Here is a 21545-nt window from a genome sequence, read left to right as displayed (position 1 = left end):
CGGTCAACAGGGGATGCTTACTCCTCCTAGGCACCTGATCCCACCTTTGGTTTGTCAAAAGGTACGTTTTTGCCTAACTATCTATTTTGTATTGCTTATAGGAGTTATAAGATTGATCACTGTTCGTTATCTTCACCTTGCATAGCAATGCTTCTTAAATCAACTCATGGTCTTAGACTGTATTCGATTTTAATGTTCACGGTTCATTGCATCGACGACAGTTCGATTAGATCAAATCTTACGTAATCATGAAAGTAGACTTTGATTCTAAACATACTATACGGATGTTGTTGAAAATTCTTGCTGTTCTATGATGGATTTAGAATCGGTGCAACCCACAGACCTAAGTCCTTAAAATTGTGCCAGCGGCTACTGACATAGGGACCGACACACATAATGACCATGATAATACTGAGGATAAATGTACTTTTGACTTTGATAAGATCGAACTAAAAAATGCAAACACAAGTAGGAAAACTGATTCGGATTTAAGGACATTCACTACTTACCTAAGGAAGAGTAACGAATTGAGAAAACCAGAGGAAATCCCGGTCGGGGAAGTACATGTAGTTGTGCATCTTGCGAGATATTTTATGAATGTGAAGAAATCAAATGGGGACGAATATGAACCTGATACACTGAAGTAAATTCAAGGGAGTGTAAATCGTTATCTTTCGGACAAAAATCTGAACATCAATATTATAACAAAGATATAAGTCATATGAGTTCTTGTCAATGTTGATTACGTTTTATTTGTTCAAGTTGATATATTTTGTAATAAACATAATAAAACATACTCAATTCCATACCACACCCTGTATCAGCCCTCGACCAATATCAGCCTTCGGCCCTCTGGCTGATATTGGTATCTCGGGCTGATACAGGGTGTGATATGGAAATGGGTATGTATTATTATATATATATAAAGCACAGAAAATTTCACTTTATTTGAATACCCAGTTCCGCACCTGCGGAACCAAATCTCCTAGCAGCACGTAACCAGCGCACTAGACCGCTCGACCATCTAGGCAAGTCTATAAAACTTGCTTTCGATGACGATGGAATTCTTGCCACGCTGTCACACGCTACACGGTCATTGAAAATGGAAATGGGATACAGTTATATAACGTTCACTGTCGCAAACCACGCCTAATGTACATACGTACGGTACTCCCGGACTTAGTAAGCGTGACTAGCGCGGATGCAATGTCCATATATTTAGCTTATTGTATTATAAACGAACTAAGCTGTTGACGCATTCATGATCTACTGAACAATATTATATTAGAATTTGGAGAGTAAATGTATTTTAATTTCTATAGGCATATGGTTTGTATGTATTGTAGGTTTATAAACCTTGCATGTATATTTGAACTTGTACTGTTAGTTTTCATGATATCATTACGTACATGACGTAAATATTGTGATAGTTTATTCAACAATTTTTCTATTTCAAGGGGAAAAAAGGATGAAAAACTCATTTTAGCGATTTATGGGTTATTGTGTTGACATGGCAACCATAACATCAGGTCATACTACATAATTCAAAACTTAGTGTAGCAGTTAACTGATCAATTTGTATTTTCATGTGAAGGAAGGGATGAAAAATCAACAACGAAAATGTACCGGAAAAAAATCCAACAACATATTTTTGTGATTCATGAACTCATTTAGTTGCCATGGTAACTGTAAAAATTCCTTACACTGCATAATTGGAAACTTTCTTTTTTTTTTTTCATTTTGAAATTTGTATGAATTATATTCTAAAAATATGCGTAGAGAGAGTTTTAATTTTCATTAAAATTTGTCTTCAAGTTTTCAGGAACATTTTACAATAATTACAGGTACTATAAGTCTACTGTAACTTATGCGCATCTTGTACTTCAATGTTAATGTACATGTATGATTATATTTACAATAAATGACACTAAATTTTATGAATGCATGTGATACATGTATCTGAATACAACCATTCCTAAAATTTATTTAAATGATGGCTGATAAACATTCAATTTGTGTGTTGTAGGTGACGAAAATGGTGAAAAAACAACACATTTTTGGGATTTGTGGGGTATTTTTGTTGTCATGGCAACCGTTACACCACATTTTTGTGCATAATTAAAATCTCCAAGATTTTTCCTTTCAGAATATGCATAGGTTATATTACGAAAATATGACTAGAAAATGCTTTAATTCCAATTTGAAATGTTTGTATCAGCTTTGAAGGAAAACTCGAAAATTTCTGGTAGTTAAAGGGTTAAGAGGATCATACATGATACACATTGCATTCGAATAATTTATATAAAGCACGGAAATAGCAATGAACTTTTAAATGAACATAACTGTCCTAAGTGAAGAAATATTTCATATAAAGCACAGAAAATTTCACTTTATTTGGATACCCAGTTCCGATCCCTACCTATATATATATATATATATATATATATATATATATATATATAATGTATGCGTGTATATACATTTCAACATTACAATCCAGCATTAATCAACTTTGGGTGGTAATACTTGTTAAGAGTCTGAATCATTTTCTTTCAGGCTACCGTCAGAGTGACAAGGACGTATGGAAATGGAATAATATGGATCAACAGGGTTCTCTAATTCATGGCTGAGCGTGTTTTCCTTTGAACAGTTATTACTGTCAGTAGGATAATGAGGTTCCATGTTCCTCCGTAAGGACAAAACGCTGTACTGACAACTCTCTGAAAAATGTCCATACTCGTTTTCCTCTTTATTTCTGTTAACTGTCCATTCTTCAGTTTCATCGTGCAATTGGGGCATGGAAACATTTCCTTGCCCATTTCTTGGTTCATCGGAATGTGGTAAAAATCTATCTTCTGAAACACTTACTTCGGCGTGGAATTCAATCATTCTTGAAGACCTCAAATCAGCATACTGACTTTCTTCGTCGACTGTTTCTGTTCTTTGAATATAAGCATTTCCAATCATTGGTTCTCTATGCTGAATCACAGCCTCTATAATGGAATCATTAAGGAATTAAATCCGTGAAATGTATTTATAATTTCTTGAAATATGATTTTGTTAATACGAATCACGCCAGGACATGATGATAATACATCCTATTTTTTCCTCTCTTTAACTTGAATATGACAAGAAATATGTTTTATAGTATTGGCATATTGTATTTGTGTTTATATTTCAATATTTACATTTAACCATGTACTGTTTCAGTGTATCGCATTTCTTTTCAATTTGAGATCCTTTAAACAACACAAATTACTAACAGAATAAATGAATAGGTTGTCTGTATTGTCTGGTTTATCAAAGCGATGAAATCATGAGGCTGAGTCTAAAATTATTCCATGATTTCATTAATGTATGCCTCCATGATGACAGTGGAAGATAACGAACACGGACTCAGGTGCATAGGAGCAGTAAGGATTCCGCTATTGACCGGTCACACTCGCCGTGAGCCCTATATCTTTATCAGGTAAACGAAGTAATCCGTAGTCAAAAACATTGTGCCAAGAACGGACCAACAATTGGTAGGAAACACTTCAGACAGCATTTGACCCTGTGGCAGGTTGTATGGGCGACTTAGATTGCTATAACGACCATAGAATTTGTGAAATGCTAAATTTAAACGAGACGTCACTATTGAAACCCATGCACCATCTACTTCTTTGTTAGCAGCCTGTTTCGATTTATAAACTGTTACACAGAACAAGCTCTTTCGTGTCAAATTAGTTGAGAGACATAAACACCATATGCAGGTGAAAATTGAATATTGCTACATACATATGGGAAGTTAACGATGGAGAAGCTTAAATTATAAAAGCAAATATGGAGAACTCTGTGATGTATATTATTTCGAGTTCACAGGGATACATCGAATCCACACATGGAAGAAAATGATTATTGTTAATAGATAAAACGTCAAAATACAAACATACTAGAAATATATTCTTTTAATAATCTTCCACATCTTTGATATTTGCGCTCACCTGGCAGGTCAGTATTTCCCGTATCCCTTTTATTTCCAGCCCTTTTTAATCTACAACAGAAATATGTCTATAGTTTTACAAATGTTTCCTCGTAATACTGATATTTGCAGACAGAAAGTAACTTTTAAAAATATAAATTACCTAGATTTGAGACAAAATAGTCCCACCAATACTGCGATCGTACATATGGACCCAATTAAGATATGTGTTACATCCTTCCATACCGATTTCCCCCCCGATTCGTTAACATTGTGTCTTGTTCCGGTACCTCCTACATAGTATGCATACGAATAAATACATTTCTGAAAATAAAACTGTTGAATCATTTTTTATAGAAGTATACAAATCAGTTGAAGATGACGAACAGTGACAATCATATAACTCTTAAAAATTGTTTTTAAAAAAGGATCAAAAGTAAGAAAACCAAGGACTTCTCGACATACCAGAGGATGGATTGTGTACCTATCAGAAATAATCATTCCCTGTGGAACAGTCACACACGCAGGTAACAGATAATCGGAGCAATTTAGTCTAAATCAGCGTGTGAAGAAATACAAACAACCAAATACAAAATTAAGTGAGTGGGGAGGCATTTAAAAAATATTCTGGAAAAAATAACGTTACTGCGGAATCATCGTGTTTTCCTCACCAACAATTCGTCTTAATGACTTCCCCTTAAGTATGTAAACTTCTGCGTTGAAAAAAAATCGAATCACCGATGACGTATCGTACTTATTACTTCATTCCTGCTAACGAATATATAACACTTCGAAATATATGAATTTTGGATGATTAAATAATTAAAACTTGCCTCATATCATTAATCGAGTGATCTCCCTTGTGTGATTTACCTGTATGTCATTAAATTATGCAGTTTCCATAATGCCCTAGTCAGTGGTGACGGTACTTGTGGACTAGTATTATGGTCACATGATCTAAATATTTTCTTTTTGGATTTCAATCTAGGACATCCGAAACGCGGACTTTTCGTATAATTAGACATTTGCCATGGAATGTTAAACTGAACATGAACACACTTCGAAGACATTCACCATTTGTGATTATTTGTAAATAAAAAATCTTTTTAAAAATCCTAAATCAAACATTGCAGCAAAACTACATTTGCAACTTTGCTCTTGGAATAGAATATATGTAGATACATACGAAAAATTTCACAGAATATTTTAAAGGACCGACCGTTTCCTATGGGATGTGAATGAAGAGAAATGCTTCTAGTAGAGTTAGAAATACGAATCATAGAATTCATAAGGAAAACTAATTGGAATAAAAAAAAATAGAAACATGCATAACCACAAAATCTAAATAGGATTGATTTGATTCATCCTAAACAAAAATGAGATGTTGCTTATTAATTCAAATTCTCAATTACCAATGAGATGCTTTGCTGTGGTAATCTCTTGGCAACCTTGTAATACTCGTAACTCACAGTTCCCGCTTAAACATTTGCACCCCGCCTGACAAGGTTTTTCCTCAAATTCCACAGAACAATTTGTTCCCAAAGTAGAAGAAGGTTGATCTACAATACATAAATATGCTTAACATTTAGCAATATGCAGATTTCCCCCAAAAAATACGTTTTGTGATTGAGAGAATGCTACAAACCTGATGCAACATAAGAATAATCCCTACAGCCTTCTACGGAGTTGCATTTATCTTTTGAACAGTTACATTTCTCAAGACAAAACAGTCCATAGTAGCCAGGGGGACACTCTGAACTACAGTTCACTCCATGCGTTCCCAGTGGGCATTCTATTGAAAATGAAAATAAGTGATGCAGTTGAAAATAATATTGTTAAAGAGTTTCTATTCTGTTCCACATCAACAAAACTGATTACTGAGATCAATATGGAATTTGAATTGATTGATCTCAATGATACATGAACCTACAGTTCATTCTATGTGTTCCCGGTGGACATGCTATTGAAAATGAAGGTAAAAATGGGATTCATCGTAAATTGAAGGAGATATTGAGAATGGGTTTTTAATCTGGTAAATATCAACCAATATTTGCCGATATCAATATTGAATTTGATATTGAATTGATTGATCTTCATTTAATAATACACATAGTAATTAATTTCCCTCTCCAAATCATATGTATGACTAAACATATTTTTCTGATGTACGTGTACTTTTGAAATTAATCTTATGGAACTTTGATGGCAAACCTGAATAATCTCTACAGCCCTCTATGGATGAGCAGTTATCATCTGAAGAGTTACATTTCTCAAAAAAAAACCCAGTCCAAAGTGGACAAGTGGACACGATGATCTACAGTTCACTTCATGAAACGTGAACGTAACGAACAGTGATCAATCCCACACCTTCTACAAGCAATACAAAATAGAGAGCTGGGCAAACGCGGACTCCTGGACACACCAGAAGTGGGATCAGGTACCTAGGAGGGGTAAGCATCCCCTGTCGACCTGTCACAACCGCCGTGAGCCCTATATCTTGAGCAGGTAAATGCATTCCCCGTGGACATCCTATTTAAAACGAAAATGAAAGTAAGGCAGTTGTCATAACTTGTATGAATTATTTTATTGAAAATAGATATTAACTAACAACTCAACTTTCTGGTAAAAGAGATAATTTCAGCTTCATTATCGTCAACTCCCCATATTTATATAGCAATGTCTATTATCACATCCATATGGTGTTCATATCTCTTAACTAATTCTTTACGCAAGACCTTGTTCTGTTCATGATCGGTTTTTAAACTGAATCAGCCTTCTGACAAACAAGTTGATGGTGCAAAGGTTAAAACAGTCTCGTTTAAAGTCAGCATTTTGCAAATTCTATGGTTGCTATAACGATTCAGATTGCCAATACAGCCTATCATTAGGGCACATGCTGTCTTACTTGTTTCACACCGATTGTTAGGCCGTTCTTGGTAAGTGATTTTGACTACAAAAACCCCGTTCACCTAACCAGTATATAGGGCTCACGGCGGGTGTGACCGGTAGACAGGAGATGATTACTCCTCCTAGGCACCTGATCCCATTTCTCATATATCCAGAGGCCCTTGTTTGCACAACTGTTTATTTTGTATTGCTTATAGGAAGTATGAGATTGATCGGTCTTTCATGAAAGAGTTACTGGTATGCTTATATATGTCGATATGTTTTTTGCGAAGATCAAAGAGAAATATTTGCTGAATTAATTGATCTTACTTTAATGATACACATTAATTAGTGTGTGTCAATACCTTCACATGATCCATCGTCTCTTTTATGAAAATTCAGACAACATTCTCCCGGTCTACTGTTAGATCTGACAAAACATTGAAAAGCTAAAATTGTAAAACGAATACAGACAATACAATCAACATGACTCATTTAATACAAATACATGCATTTTATTGCCATTGTGAACTGAGTTTGTCAAATATATTTTCTGCATGTAAAACTTATACGGTACCAATTTTGATGCACCAGATGCGCATTTCGACAAATAATGTCTCTTCAGTGATGCTCAACCGAAATGTTTGAAATCCGAAATAACTATGAAGTTTTAGAGCTAAATATAGCCAAAAACAGCGTGCCAAAAAAGTGGAGCCAAATTCGTCCAAGGATAGGAGCTATGCACGAGGGAGATAATCCTTAATTGAATTTCATTGATTTACCATAGCTCACGGAAATGAGAGAAAGAAGATAGAAGTATGAGAGCATATCAAAATACAAGCATTTTATTTACACTATATATACATGTATATACACCATGTTTAAAATGTACAATTAAAATGAATTTTATCAACTTATCAATGCCAAAAAGCTCAAGGACTAGACAGTCTGAAAATTTGACTGAAATCAATTTTTCCTTGATGAGCACAGATCCAAAACAACAGAAAACGATTTGGCATACAAGTAGACAAACCTGCATGTTGTATTATCACTGTGGATACATGTTAATGTTACACTGAAGACGACACAATAAAGAATTCTCATAATTATGATTTTGTGGTCACAAAACAACCAGCAAATCGATTTCCTGAATAATCCACCTTTATTTAAAGAATAATTAATATTCCAGAATAAATAAGTATATTAGTATATTTTAAGGAAGTTGTAAAACAAAAAAAAAGCAGAGACATCATTATACTCAGACGTTTCCGGGAAATTGGGAAGAGTTAGCCGTTCATAATAATAGACAGCTGGGTTTTTTCAACAAAACTCTGGGAATAATTATGTAAGCATAACTAATCCGTATATCGTTTTCTTTCTCCCTCCGCCTTTCTGATAAAACGCAATAGAATGAACATTTCATATATATATATGTATATATATATATATATATATGTATGTATGTATGTATGTATGTATATATATATATATTTATTTATTTATTTATTTAAAGATATACGAAGACGTTTAGTAAAGATTTACCGCTTTAATTTCAAATCTTCAGAAGCTTCTGATAATTTGAAATGAAAGCACTAAAGCTTTACTAAACGTCTTGGTTATTTAAAACTAAAATTTTCGATGCAATCCGCGTCTTTATCAAGAGACATATCTCACATAAACAAATATCACACACCACGAAGAAACGACAATTATCAATAATCTACATTGTCAACAAGAATGATACACTGCTGTACTGAATGAGAATATATATATATATATATATATTATTTATTTATTTATCTTCAAATTCGCTTCTGACATGTTCTTAGCATTGATGCATGTAAGAATTTAATATTCTGTCCAAAGTATACAGTGGTGTTTATCTTTTATCATGCCTAATTTTCCCAGCATTGAACTAAAAATAATGACACACGCGAATGAATATCTCATAGTAAGATTTATTTCTGTATCCTCTATTTCTGTCGTTTCTAGTAATTCTCATTGAACCTCTAGCAAGAGTGTAGCCATAGTCACATTCAATTTTACCCGTAGTGAAACATGTGAAGATAACGAAAAGTGATCAATCTCATAAATGCTATAAGAATTATACAAAGTGGAGAACAGAGCAAACGCGGACAACTGAACAAAATATATATGTGGTATATCGGGTAAATTTAGAGCGCTGAAAATGGTGGAATTTTTACTGAAGAATTTTGAAAAATGTGCCAAATTGTCTTCTCACATACATCATAAATGGACACCAAATTTCAATATAGTTTTACAGATATAACATGAAGTAAATTTCCAGACACACGGTGTTTGGTTGTCATTATTCCAGCGCAAGTTTGAATGCATGTTGTGTTGAATGTTTTAAATTCGATTAACTATTCTTGATTCAAACACTGCCTATGCTTAACAGCCTTGTTTGTCAGTAGCTTGTCTAAAATAATAAAATAAATTCATGAGATCAAGGATCACGAATTTACAGGGTTAAAAGTAATAACCCCAAAACCAACATTTTATTTTCCTAATGGAGGATCTCATAGCGACCGATTTGAGGTTTCCAAACTTCCTATTAGAATATCGTTGAGTTTGGTTTGAATGATGAAATCCTTTTACCGAACAAAAAAACATTAAAAGAGACTTAACGACCACTTAATGCTACTCAGTCACAAACACTAGTTTAAGGAAAATATTCTGGGATCAATTTTGAATACTTTGTAGAGATATTCCATGTCACCCAATCACAACAAATTAAACAAGTTGATGGAAATTATTCTGAAATTAGTTTTAAGTAATGTATTGAGTAGTAATTGAAAACAACTGCTATTTTTGTAAATTGTAAAACATTTTAGCAAACCAAGATAAGTAGGATACTCTCTCATGTTCTCTGCACCTTCTCTCTCTCTCTCTCTCTCTCTCTCTCTCTCTCTCTCTCTCTCTCTCTCTCTCTGATTCTTACCCTATTCCTGTACTGTGTTTGTAAATGCCTTACCTGACCGTGTGTCAATATTGGCATTAATTGAGGGAATACCCGCGTGTGCAACATGTTCATACTTTAAAGAAGATCACGAAATAAACACTCATCCTCTTTGAGTTTTACATACATCTTCATTAATTCAAGTGATAAGTAAAAAAGATAGCTTCCATTCTCGAAAAAGAAATCGAATTTGTACAGCACTCTAAAACAAATTGAAGCATCACTCTACGTTTTACAACTTTTATTCATTTAATTTATTTATTTTCTTTCTTTTAGGCTATAAACCAGCATATTCACTGTCAAAGCAATCTTACTTGTATTATTTCGTGGAAGTCATCTAAAACTTTACTTTGAAAAGATCGATGTTAAATTTAATGCGCTAGACATATAGTTTGTATCGATTTCAATCAGTATTAATTATTTAACAAAATCATTCTCATCTGTATTCCTATCAATAATGTTCATATCATATGATAATAGACACAATCTATATACTGAAAACAGAATGTAAATTTGCCCTTCATCGTATACACATGCTCTTTACTCAAATATGATTTTCCTCCACACCACAATTTGTAGTTTTAATACTCAAGGATCCTCCTACTATAGGGGTTATTAATAAGTCTAAACATCTACAATCGTCATTAATAAACGACCATTTTCAATCAAGAATATGAATTCTGTGGCCAATCACTGTTAGAAAAATAACAAATCTGCGGGGTTAAGAAAATCGGTTTCTTAAAAAGGTTTTTGTGTATTGTAAAAATGGAGAGCATAAAACTTAATTGTTTCATAATGAATTGCTCTGAGCATTACCTAAAATTCACATTTATATTCAGCATTGTGCGCTTATTACTATTTGGATAATACTTATACGTCTTTTACTTTCGTTTTTCAATGCATTGGTTTGAAAATGATGCTCCAAGTATATCTATAATGACTCTTCAGGGATTGACATGATTAAAGTCACTGATCAGCAATATCATAATCGTTCGAATGATTTCAAATGAATAGTGTTATTACTTGTATAGCTCTCTTATATATAAAGGAAATGAAGAGAAATAATGTTTGTAATATATTTGCATTATAAACAAGACACAGGACTTATGGCGGGTGTGACCGGTCGACAGGGGATGTTTACTCCTCCCAAGCATATATTCCCACCTCCGGTATTTCTAGGGATCCGTGTTTCCTAACTCGTTATTTTGTATTTTCTGATAGGAGTTATGAGATTGATCACGGTTTTCTTCACCTTTCAAAAGTGTGTATTCAGTGATGCAATTACCTAAACAAAGGGGTACCTCGAGCTAAAAGGGGATATGTGATGAACATTTGTATTTACCTCAACATAATTGTACCAGTTTTATGACATTCATTACTAATTCTTAGTGCCTGGGGCAAGAATTAGTCGCACAAGTGTATGTATGGTTACAAGTGCTGAAATCACTCAGAAAATATTTATATTTCGTACTCGGATATCGTTAGGTATTTACAAAATATGCAAATGGTATTGCAGGATGATTAATTTATTGTATATTGTTTAACGTCTAACTCGATAATGCTTTACTCATATGGAGACGTCACCATTGCCAGTGAAGGGTTGCAAAATTTAGGCCTATGCTCAATGCTTATGGTCTGAGTAGGCAGGGATCTTTAGCGTGACACACTTACTGTGACACGGGACCTCGGTTTTTGCGGTCTCATCCGAAGGACCGTCCCATTTAGTTGCCTCTTACGACAAGGGTACTAAGGACATATTCTAACCCGAATACCCTCGGGATTATTTCAAGATAAAATCATCAGACATTTTAACTACATTAATTTATATTTCTGTTGGTGTCTACTTTGCTGAATGCTACAGAGATTTGTATCAACCTTTTTGTTTTAATTCATTCTTTAGCAACAAATATCTGTATCTTTTTCATAAGGCCGTCCTTGGTACACTGATTTTTACTACGGATTACTCCGTTAACCTGATCAAGATATAGGGCTCACGGCAATTCTGACTGGTAGACAGGGGATGTTTACTCCTCCTAGGCATCTGATCCCACCCATGGTGTGTTCAGGAGTCCGTGTTTGCCCAACTCTCTATTTTGTATTGCTTATATCCAGAGGTCCGTGTTTGATCACGCCATCTTCACTTTTCATCAATTTCAATTTATTTTTCAAATTTCAAAAGATTAAGCTAAATTAAGCAATCTATTTTCTATACGATGGCAACACTGAGAAATCCTGTTTCAACCTTCAGGAGAATCAAAATGATATCGGTGAAGGTGAGTACATAAAATAGGATATTGTCTGTCGTTTGTTTTGTTAGCTTTAAATCCCAATGTACGAGGGGTACTATTGCTTGAAATAGGTCAGGGGTGTCACAAATTTAGCTATAGACCCACAACTGTTGGTTTTTGTATGGCGTCGAATACTGTAGAAATGAGTGTTCTTTGTGGTTTCAACACCTGATGTGAAAACGCACCTCAACTTGTAAGGTCATCGGAAACAGTCTCCGTTAATGCCAACCGCTTGATGAAGAACATTCACTAACTTCTTTCCAAACGCAGAATTGAAATGCGACATATATCATGAAAAACACAGCACGTTTACTTCATCTGTTACAGACAGGTACACTATCAAATTACAACTTTCAAGAAAGACAGTAAAGAAATTTAGGAAGATAAAATGTTAAATGTTTCAGTTCACAGTTTTCACGCAAATACTTTACAAAATGTATCAAATGTTTTCGTTGTCGAGATAATTCTATAATGAGAACCTCTGAATTGTCTGAGCTGTCCTGAAATGCTTGCCAAATCTCTATTTTTGGATTGCTTATAGGAGTTATGAGATTCATCACTATTCGTTATATTCACCTTTCATTATGCTAAATTGCTTATACTAACCCAGTGAGATACAGACTGGCCAACATTATTTTCATCAAAGGAAATGGAAATCAATCCCACTATTTCGTCAGGACCACAATCAGTCCCTCTAACTAATTAAAAAACAGCATTTATCACGACAGGAAATATTGGCATGTGTGTTGTTGCTGATATGGTGTACTATATTGAACTCTGATATGTTGGATCCCTAGTGAACAATACTAGTAAGGCAGTCAATGCATTTTATGATCTAACGTTAATTATTGCTATCAATGAATACAACTTTGCCACAATATATTAAATATTCCTTTAATATTATACCCAGCTGCTTAGCTCAGTAATAGTAAATTAAAAATGCAAAGATGAAGATAATTAACAGTGGTCATTCATATAATTCCTATAAAGAATGCTAGATTTAGAGTAGGGCAAACACGACCTCCCAACATACCATATCAATTCTAGGTGAGTGACTTGTGAATTTCACAGATGATCAGATCAACAGGGATGCTTACTCCTCCTAGGCACCTGATCCCACCTCTGGTGTGTCCAGGGGTCCGTGTTTGCCCAACTATCTATTTTGTATTGCTTGTAGGAGTTATGAGATTGATCACTGTTCGTTATCTTCATCTTGCATGATGATGAAAACACCTAAAGAATTTTTATACTGTCAAATCTTAATCCTGTAAACAACGGACCGTGGTATCGCAGTGGTAGAGCATTTGCTTTATGACCGGGATATAGTGAAGTCGAGCTCTGCTCGTGCCATGAATCCCGTGGGATCCGGGTTAGAATAGGTCATCAGTACCCCTTGCTTGTCGTAAGAGGCGACTAAATGTGGCGGTCTTTTGGATGAGACCGCAAAAACCGAGGTCCCGTGTCACAGCAGGTGTGGCACGATGAAGATCCCTCTCTGCTCCATGGCCATAAGCGCTGATCAAAGGCCTAAATTTTGCAGTCCTTTATCGCCAGTGGTGACGTCTCAATATAAGTGAAATATTCTCGAGAGGGACGTTAAACAAATTCAACTGATTCGATATGCAAGAGCTTGTTCTGCGTATAGTCAATTTTTAAATCGAAGTAAGCTACTGACAAACAAGTTGATGGTACAGGGGTTCCAATAGTTTCGATTGAAGTCAGCATTTCGCAAATTATATGGTCGTTATAACGATCCAGTTCGTCAATACAACCTACACAATGTATCAGTGGGTCAAATGCTGTCTGACATGTTTCATACCGATTGTTAAGCCGTTCTTGGCACACTGATTTTGACTGCGGATAACTCCGTTTACTCGATCAGGATATAGGGCTCACGGCGGGTGTGACCGTTCAACAGGGGATGCTTACTCCTCCTAGGCACCTGATCCCACCTCTTGCATGTCCAGGGGTCCGTGTTTGCCCAACTATCTATTTTGTATTGCTTATAGGAATTATGAGATTGATCACTGTTCGTTATCTTCAACTTGCATGCATTCAATCAATCAATAAATCGTGCCATCATCTCGTCAAACATAAGACATAACCATAGGTAGTGATTTCTCATTCGCAAAGCGTTCGGCATTTAGAAGTTTGAACCACTTGTTTTTGTTCGGATATGACGAAATCCTGTGTCATGGCAGGCGTTGGCATGTTGTCACGAATCTCGTAAATCCCATAAAGAATACAAAATTAAGAGCAGAACAAACACGGATTGCCGGAAATATTGAATATGGGATCATGTGCCTAGGAGGAGTAAGCATCCCCTTTTCACTGGTCACACCACCGTGAACCCTTTGTCTTGATCAGGCAAATTGAGTAATCCGTAGTCAACCTCAGTGTGAAAGGAACTGTCTAACAATTGGTATTAAACACGCCATACTATGCCATCATGACAATCAACCCAATGACAGCTCGCAGTTGCAAATTAGATCATTATTAGGTTCATAAAGTTGGCAACTTTCAAAATCTCTGTAACATCAAGAATAACAATGAAAACATGTGTGCAGATTGACATTTGGAAATTTCTTTTTTACTATTGTGTGTTAGTTGTCGCTGCAACAGAGAGATGTCATCATTATGGAAGATGCAAACCGCCGCGATGGTCTAGAGGTAGAGCGTTCGCCCAGTGTGCAGAATGTCGGGGTTCGAATCCCAACCGTGACATACCTACGTCGTTAAAACATGTAGTGACAATTTCATCGCCAAATGCACAGCATCAGGTGTGAATGTCACGGGCCTTAAAACAGATATCCCGTATTACTGTAGGTGTGTTTCATACCGATTGTCAGGCCCTTCTTGGTACACTGATTTTGACTAAGGATAACTCCGTTTACCTGATCAAGATATAGGGATCATGGTGGGCGTGGCCGATCGACAGGGGATGCTTAACCCTCCTAAGCACCTGATCCTACCTCTGGTATATCCCGGGGTCCGTGTTTGCATTGCTTATAGGAGTTATTAGATTCATCATTGTTCGTTACCTTTACCTTTCACGCTAAAGAATCTTCACTCCTCCATGGCCGTAAGCGCCGAGCATAGGCCTAAATTTGAAGCCCTTCATTGGTATTGGTGACGTCTCCATATCAATGAAAACTTCTCGAGAGAGACGTTAAACAACATACAATCAATGATATATAATATACAGATGTGTAATAACCAATCATTCGGATGATTTATTGCAACTGAGCAATAAATTGGTTTTAGAACGCCATTCCGTCAATCAGTATAATTTGATTGGAGAGCTTCATTTCGCGAAAGAAATACAATTCCATACAAATTAATTCCTACTATTCATGACTATCATTTTGAGGCAACACTTGTAGCAATTTCCTTACATCGCCAGGAATACACCATTTCAATCTGGAGGTCAAGAAGCAGAATGGTTTCGCGAACTAATGTGCTTGTCTCTAAAAGTCAGAAAAGTTTATTTAAGGCTACTATCACACATGAAAGCAATCAGAACGCATAAGTTGATACGAGAAATATCCCTGTTATTCACGTCAATGAAAAAGTGATGATAACGAACAGTGCGCAATATCAAGAATACAAAAATATAACCAAGGGCAAACAGGAAACACAACACGTGGGGTCAAGTGCCCAGGAGTAGTAAGCATCCACTGTTGACCGTTCACATCCGTCGGGTGTCTCTTTCTTCATCGGTTGAACGACGTAATCTTTACTCAGAATGAGTATGTGAAGAACGGTCTAACAAATGGTATGAAACACGCCAGACACTATTCGACCTAACGACTGGAAGTATTTGCAAATTATATCATTATAACGACTATAAAGTTTCTGAAACGTCAAACAAAATTGTTCAATCCACTGAACCATCAAACTTATTTGTCTCATTTATCATTTACAGAACATGCTGTTACGTATATGATATATTAAAATAAATAAACACCATTTACAGGTGATGATGGAATATCGCTCCATAGATATGAGATGAGAATGGAGAAACTGAACTCATCCCGTTTGCCGTTAACATCTGCGTTCGATGAATTATTTAAATGTGAATCAGATATGGAAGAGTCTGTGGTGTCTTTTCTGTTCACTGGGATGTATCGAATGGACATATGAATGAAAATTAAAGTTGTTAATAGATCGTCGTTGATATATCTAAATGTGGAGTTAAAGGTCACAGTAAGATATCGTAGGCACCTGCCATCATGTTTGGTATATCCAAGGGTCCGTATTTGACCCACTCTTAATTTTGTATTCTTTATAGGATTTATGATATTGATCAATTTTCGTTATCTTGTATAAGAATGTATGGTTTATTTTAAAATAAAATACATACGGGAGAGCAATCATTGACAAACATAAAGATCTTCACCTTTCATATGGACTTGATAGTTTTCGTACCTTTAATCAACCCGAGTATGACCTTTATATCCCATTTTAGGTAAGATATTGTGCATGAAAAAGTGAAGATATCGAACAGTAGTCCTGAAAAATTCTACAACTTTAGTTCCAATTTTCCTTAAATTGAGAAGTCAAAATATGAATATAATTTCAGACTGAAGTCCAAGATTTGACCTAAGTTTTTTCGAGACATCTAGGTCAGGTTTGAAGGAGAAATGAAAAAGTGAAGATGAGAAATAGTGACCAATATCATATAAAGAATACAGAATTGAAAGTGAGAAAAACACGAACCCTGGATGCCCCAGATATGTGTATGTGTATGTTTTCTCTTCTGTGTCCCGTGTATGTTACGTGTTGTGGACGTGTTAACTTATTGAAAATATTTTCATTTGATTTCATTTTTTTTTTCAATTTCATGTTGTTCATGTTGCTAGTGAAACTAGAGATTGAATTAATTTTTATCAGTTATTAACCGTAATAGCTATATTCACGATTACGAATTAATTGGTGCATTGATTTAAGTGATATTGATAAAGTAAACACGTAAACTTTATGCTAGTTTACTACGGTGCAAATTTTAAGCAAACTAAGTAGACTTTATACTAAGTTTGCTTAAAATTTGCACCGTATTTCATTATCATTTTATTAATAATAAGACTAGCATTCTTTATAGGAATTATATGAATGACCACTGTTAATTTTATCTTAAATAAAGATATCCAAATTTAAAGCCAGACGTTTTCTTCATACTGCTACCAAATTACATACATTGTTTGTGATGTACCTACTTCGGTTTTGAAGTCTAAAATTTAGAATTCATTCATCTGAAACACAAGGCGACTAATCGTAATCTGCATATCATCGTTATATTTGCTTTCGGAATGATGGGATGACAACAATATTACTTTATTTTTCTTACTATGCTTTATTTATGTGTGAGTATTCTCAAACACCAACTTGTACACTTCTCTCGCACTCACAAAGGTCGATTCGAAATATACCAGTGAAGTCGACATGAAATACAACACGAAGTCTACAACATCCGCTTCGTGTTTAGATATTTTACTGCACATACATGTTACTGGCAAGCTAACAATTCACCATTCTCACAAACGGATTACCTCACAACTTCTCCATCGTCAACTTCCCACATTTATTAGCAATATCCCATTCTCACCTGCATATGATGTTTATGTTTCTCAATTGATTCGATATGTAATACCTTGTTCTGCCTGTGATCACGTTTTTAATCAAACCAGGTTAATGACAAACACGTTGATATTACATGGGGTTGAACAATCTCTTTTAAAGTCAACATTTTGATAATTCTATGGTCGTTATAGTGATCTAGTTTGTCAATACAGCCTATCATAGGGTTAAATACTGTCTGACTTGTTTCACACCGATTGTTAGGCCGTTCTTTACACACTGATTTGCCTATGGATTACTTCTTTATCTGATCAAGGTGTAGGCATCGCCGTGGGTGTGACCGGTCGACAAGGGATTCTTACTTCTCCTTGCCAACTCTTAATTTTATATTCTTTGTAGGAGTTATGAGATTAATCACTGTTCGTTATATTCACTCCAATAATATAAACTTATATCACTTGTCATATTCAAGTTCATTATTCTGGTGCGATTCGTATCAACAAAGTCATAAGTCAATAAATTATAAGGCCTCGACCCAGGGGTCATAATGTAAAACTTATACGGTACCAATTTTGATGCACCAGATGCGCATTTCGACAAATAATGTCTCTTCAGTGATACTCAACTGAAATGTTTGAAATCCGAAATAACTCTGAAGTATTAGAGCTAAATATAGCCAAAAACAGCGTGCCAAAAAAGTGGAGCCAAATTCGTCCAAGAATAAGAGCTATGCATGAGGGAGATAATCTTTAATTTTGAAATGATTTTCTAAATTGTATAACAGCAATTAAATATACATCCGTATTTTCAAGCTAGTAACGAAGTACTTAGCTACTGGGCTGTAGAGACCCTCGGGGATTAACAGTCCACCAGCAGAGGCCTCGACCCAGGGGTCATAGTGTAAAACTTATACGGTACCAATTTTGATGCACCAGATGCGCATTTCGACAAATAATGTCTCTTCAGTGATGCTCAACCGAAATGTTTGAAATCCGAAATAACTCTGAAGTATTAGAGCTAAATATAGCCAAAAACAGCGTGCCAAAAAAGTGGACCCATAGTCGTCCCACTAATACCACGACTGTACAAATGGATCCAATTAAGATATGTGTTACGTCCTTCCATACCGATTTTTCTTCCGATACCTTAACATTCTGTCTTGTTTCGATACCTCCGTTATCATAGGTTGTTGTTTCTATATATCATGCATACGAATAGATACATTTCTGAAAATAAAACTGTTGAAATCGTTCTTGATCGTTCTTGATAGAAATATACAAATCCATTTAAATCAAAAGTTGAAGATAACGACCAGTTTCAATCCATTAGTTCGTATAAACTCTTATAAAAGTATCGTTTAAAGTCGGTATTTTGCAAATTTTATGAATGTTAAAATGATCTACTTTGCCAATACAACCTATCATTGGGTCATATCACAGGGGCTAAGCCCGTTTTGGGCCCGAACTCTGTGATACCATAAATATAGAAAGGGGTCTAACTCTGACACAGATAAAAAAAACTAACCACTCGCTTCAAATGCCAATGCCCATTAGGAGCGATTTCAAAGTCACAACATAAAATGAAAATCACCGCAGCGCATATACAATACAAAAATAAATCAATAGATACAGACATTTTGATGATATTATATATCACGTTTAAAATCTATTCTCAACATGAATTTTATAAACATATAAATTTCCAATTGCTCATGGAATAGATCTCATTGTGAAAATTTGACTAACGTAAATTTTCAATTGATGGACACAGAGCCAGGATATAAGAACACGATTTGGCAACAAATGACAAACCTGCATGTTGTATTCTCACATTGGATAAACGTTAACGCCAAACTGAAGAAGATGCAGTTCAGAAGACGCATATACATGATTCAGTGCACAGAATACGGCCAGCACCGATTTCGTAAATACTCTTTCTTTGAGACTAACAGTCAATGTTCCTGAGAAAATAACTATATCAATAAGAAAGTTCTTTTGAAAAGTATAGAGGCAGACACGTCACGGTTCCTGAGATAATAACTTTATTTATAAGGAAGTTCTTTTCAAAAGTATAAAGGCAGACACGTCATCATACTCAGCCGTTTCCGGGAAACTAAAGCAAATTGGGCGCTCATAATTATAGAGATAGATGTTCCCAGCTTTCAAGGAAAATCAGGAAATAATTGTAAAAAATGACAACTAAACTGTGTCTTTCTCTTTCGCCCTCCTCCTTTCTTATAAAAACAATGTAGAATGAGCATTTAGTGTACAATAAAACTTTTCATCAGGGAACTGACAAAACTACTAACGTTAACAAAAACAAAATATCCCATTTTATATCACACATTCTATGCAATTCTTATATAAATATGGACTCATCTGTGATGAGAAATTAGCCTATCATTCAAATTTCTCATGTAATTGAATTTTGGTTTTCTACTCCTTATAAAAACTGTACATTCTCTCCTTGTTCGATCACATGTAAGTGTCATTACGTATAGTACCGTGATTATGAATACTCATTAAGTTTTTATAGAATTGATAGACATACTCAAATAAATACACCTAAGCCATTTGATCAACAAAAAACACTTAATCACAAATGCTTGTATATGAGAACAAAAGCTATATTGGTGTTACCTTTAACTCGACATTTGCATATATTGACGACTTATTTGCTATCAACAATAATCATTTTCATTCATATGTCGATTCGATATATCCCAGTAAACTCGAAATAAAGACACCACAGAGTCCTCCACATGTGTTTTGTTCTTCGAAAAGTTTATTGAAAATAGATATCAACGGTAAATTAACACTTCAATTGTATGATAAATTGGATGAATTCTCCATCGTGAACTTCCCATAGCTATGTAGCAATATGCCATCATCACCCGCATGGAATCTATATCGCCTAACTGATTGCATAAGCAAAGACTTGATCTGCGTATTAGTTTTTTTTAAATCAAGACAGGTTACTGAGAAACAAATTGATGTTACAGGGGTTTCAACAGTCTCGTTTGAAGTCAACATTCCGCAAATTCGACGGCCGTTATAACGATTTAGTTTGTCAACACAACCTATCATTGGGTCAAATGCTGTCGGGCGTCCTCCATATCTATTTTAGGCCGTTCTAGGGGCCTCTTACTCCTCCTGGGCATATGATCCAACCTCTGATATATCCAAAGATCCGTGTTTGTCTAACTTTTAATATTGTATTCATTACAGAGTTTATGACATTGATCACTGTTCGTTTTCTTCACCTTTCATATATATGCTGAAAAGAAAATACCGATTCTAATTCCATCCTATACAAATATCTTTAAATCAAATATCATAGAAAAATAGTTATATATTGCTTAGAATAGAAAAGAACTATTTCCTTGTTTATAATATTTTTCATGGTAGGTTAGCAAAATTGTTAAAATGAAAATCTGCGAATATTCCATTTCTAGGAAAATCCAAATGAATCACACTTGTCGGGGGATATATGTTCTTTAATGAGGCTCACGGTGGACGTAGCTCCTCCTGGGCATCTGATCCACTGCTGGTGTGTCCAGGTGTCCGGGTTTTTATATTTTGTATTGCTTGTGAGAGTTATGATATTGATCACTCTTTGTTGTCTTCGTCTTTCATGAATCAAAATAATAAAATAAAGTGCTAACGTCATTAGAAATTTAGTCTGCTATATATATATATATATATATATATATATATATATATATATATGCAAGAGCTTGTTCTGCGTATAGTCAGTTTTTAAATCGAGGTAAGCTACTGACAAACAAGTTGATTATACAGGGGTTTCAACAGTTTCGATTGAAGTCAGCATTTCGCAAATTCTATGGTCGTTG

The 21545-nt window shown here is 35.0% G+C and overlaps 1 protein-coding gene across 2 annotated transcripts; it reads right to left on the bottom strand.

Moving 5' to 3' along the window:
- Window positions 1-740: 740 nt before the first annotated feature.
- Window positions 741-19714, bottom strand: LOC125664035 (cell death abnormality protein 1-like). Of its 2 annotated transcripts, none has more exons than XM_048896531.2 (7): window positions 19504-19714; window positions 7213-7277; window positions 5607-5753; window positions 5374-5520; window positions 4125-4254; window positions 3933-4033; window positions 741-2993 (listed from the first exon to the last, which is right to left on the bottom strand). In XM_048896531.2, the coding sequence occupies exons 1-7, from the start codon at window positions 19578-19580 to the stop codon at window positions 2530-2532; spliced, it is 1131 nt and encodes a 376-aa protein (XP_048752488.1). In that variant the 5' UTR covers window positions 19581-19714; the 3' UTR covers window positions 741-2529. The 2 variants fall into 2 exon arrangements, with proteins under 2 accessions (XP_048752488.1, XP_048752489.1); XM_048896532.2 differs by lacking the exon at window positions 19504-19714 and adding an exon at window positions 7881-8012.
- Between the last annotated feature and the right edge of the window lie 1831 nt (window positions 19715-21545).

The sequence above is a fragment of the Ostrea edulis genome, chromosome 1 (genome assembly GCF_947568905.1).
Source record: "Ostrea edulis chromosome 1, xbOstEdul1.1, whole genome shotgun sequence".
NCBI classification, from domain to species: domain Eukaryota; kingdom Metazoa; phylum Mollusca; class Bivalvia; order Ostreida; family Ostreidae; genus Ostrea; species Ostrea edulis.
Note: the sequence above shows the minus strand (reverse complement) of the source record. Positions and strands in the feature narration are given on the sequence as shown.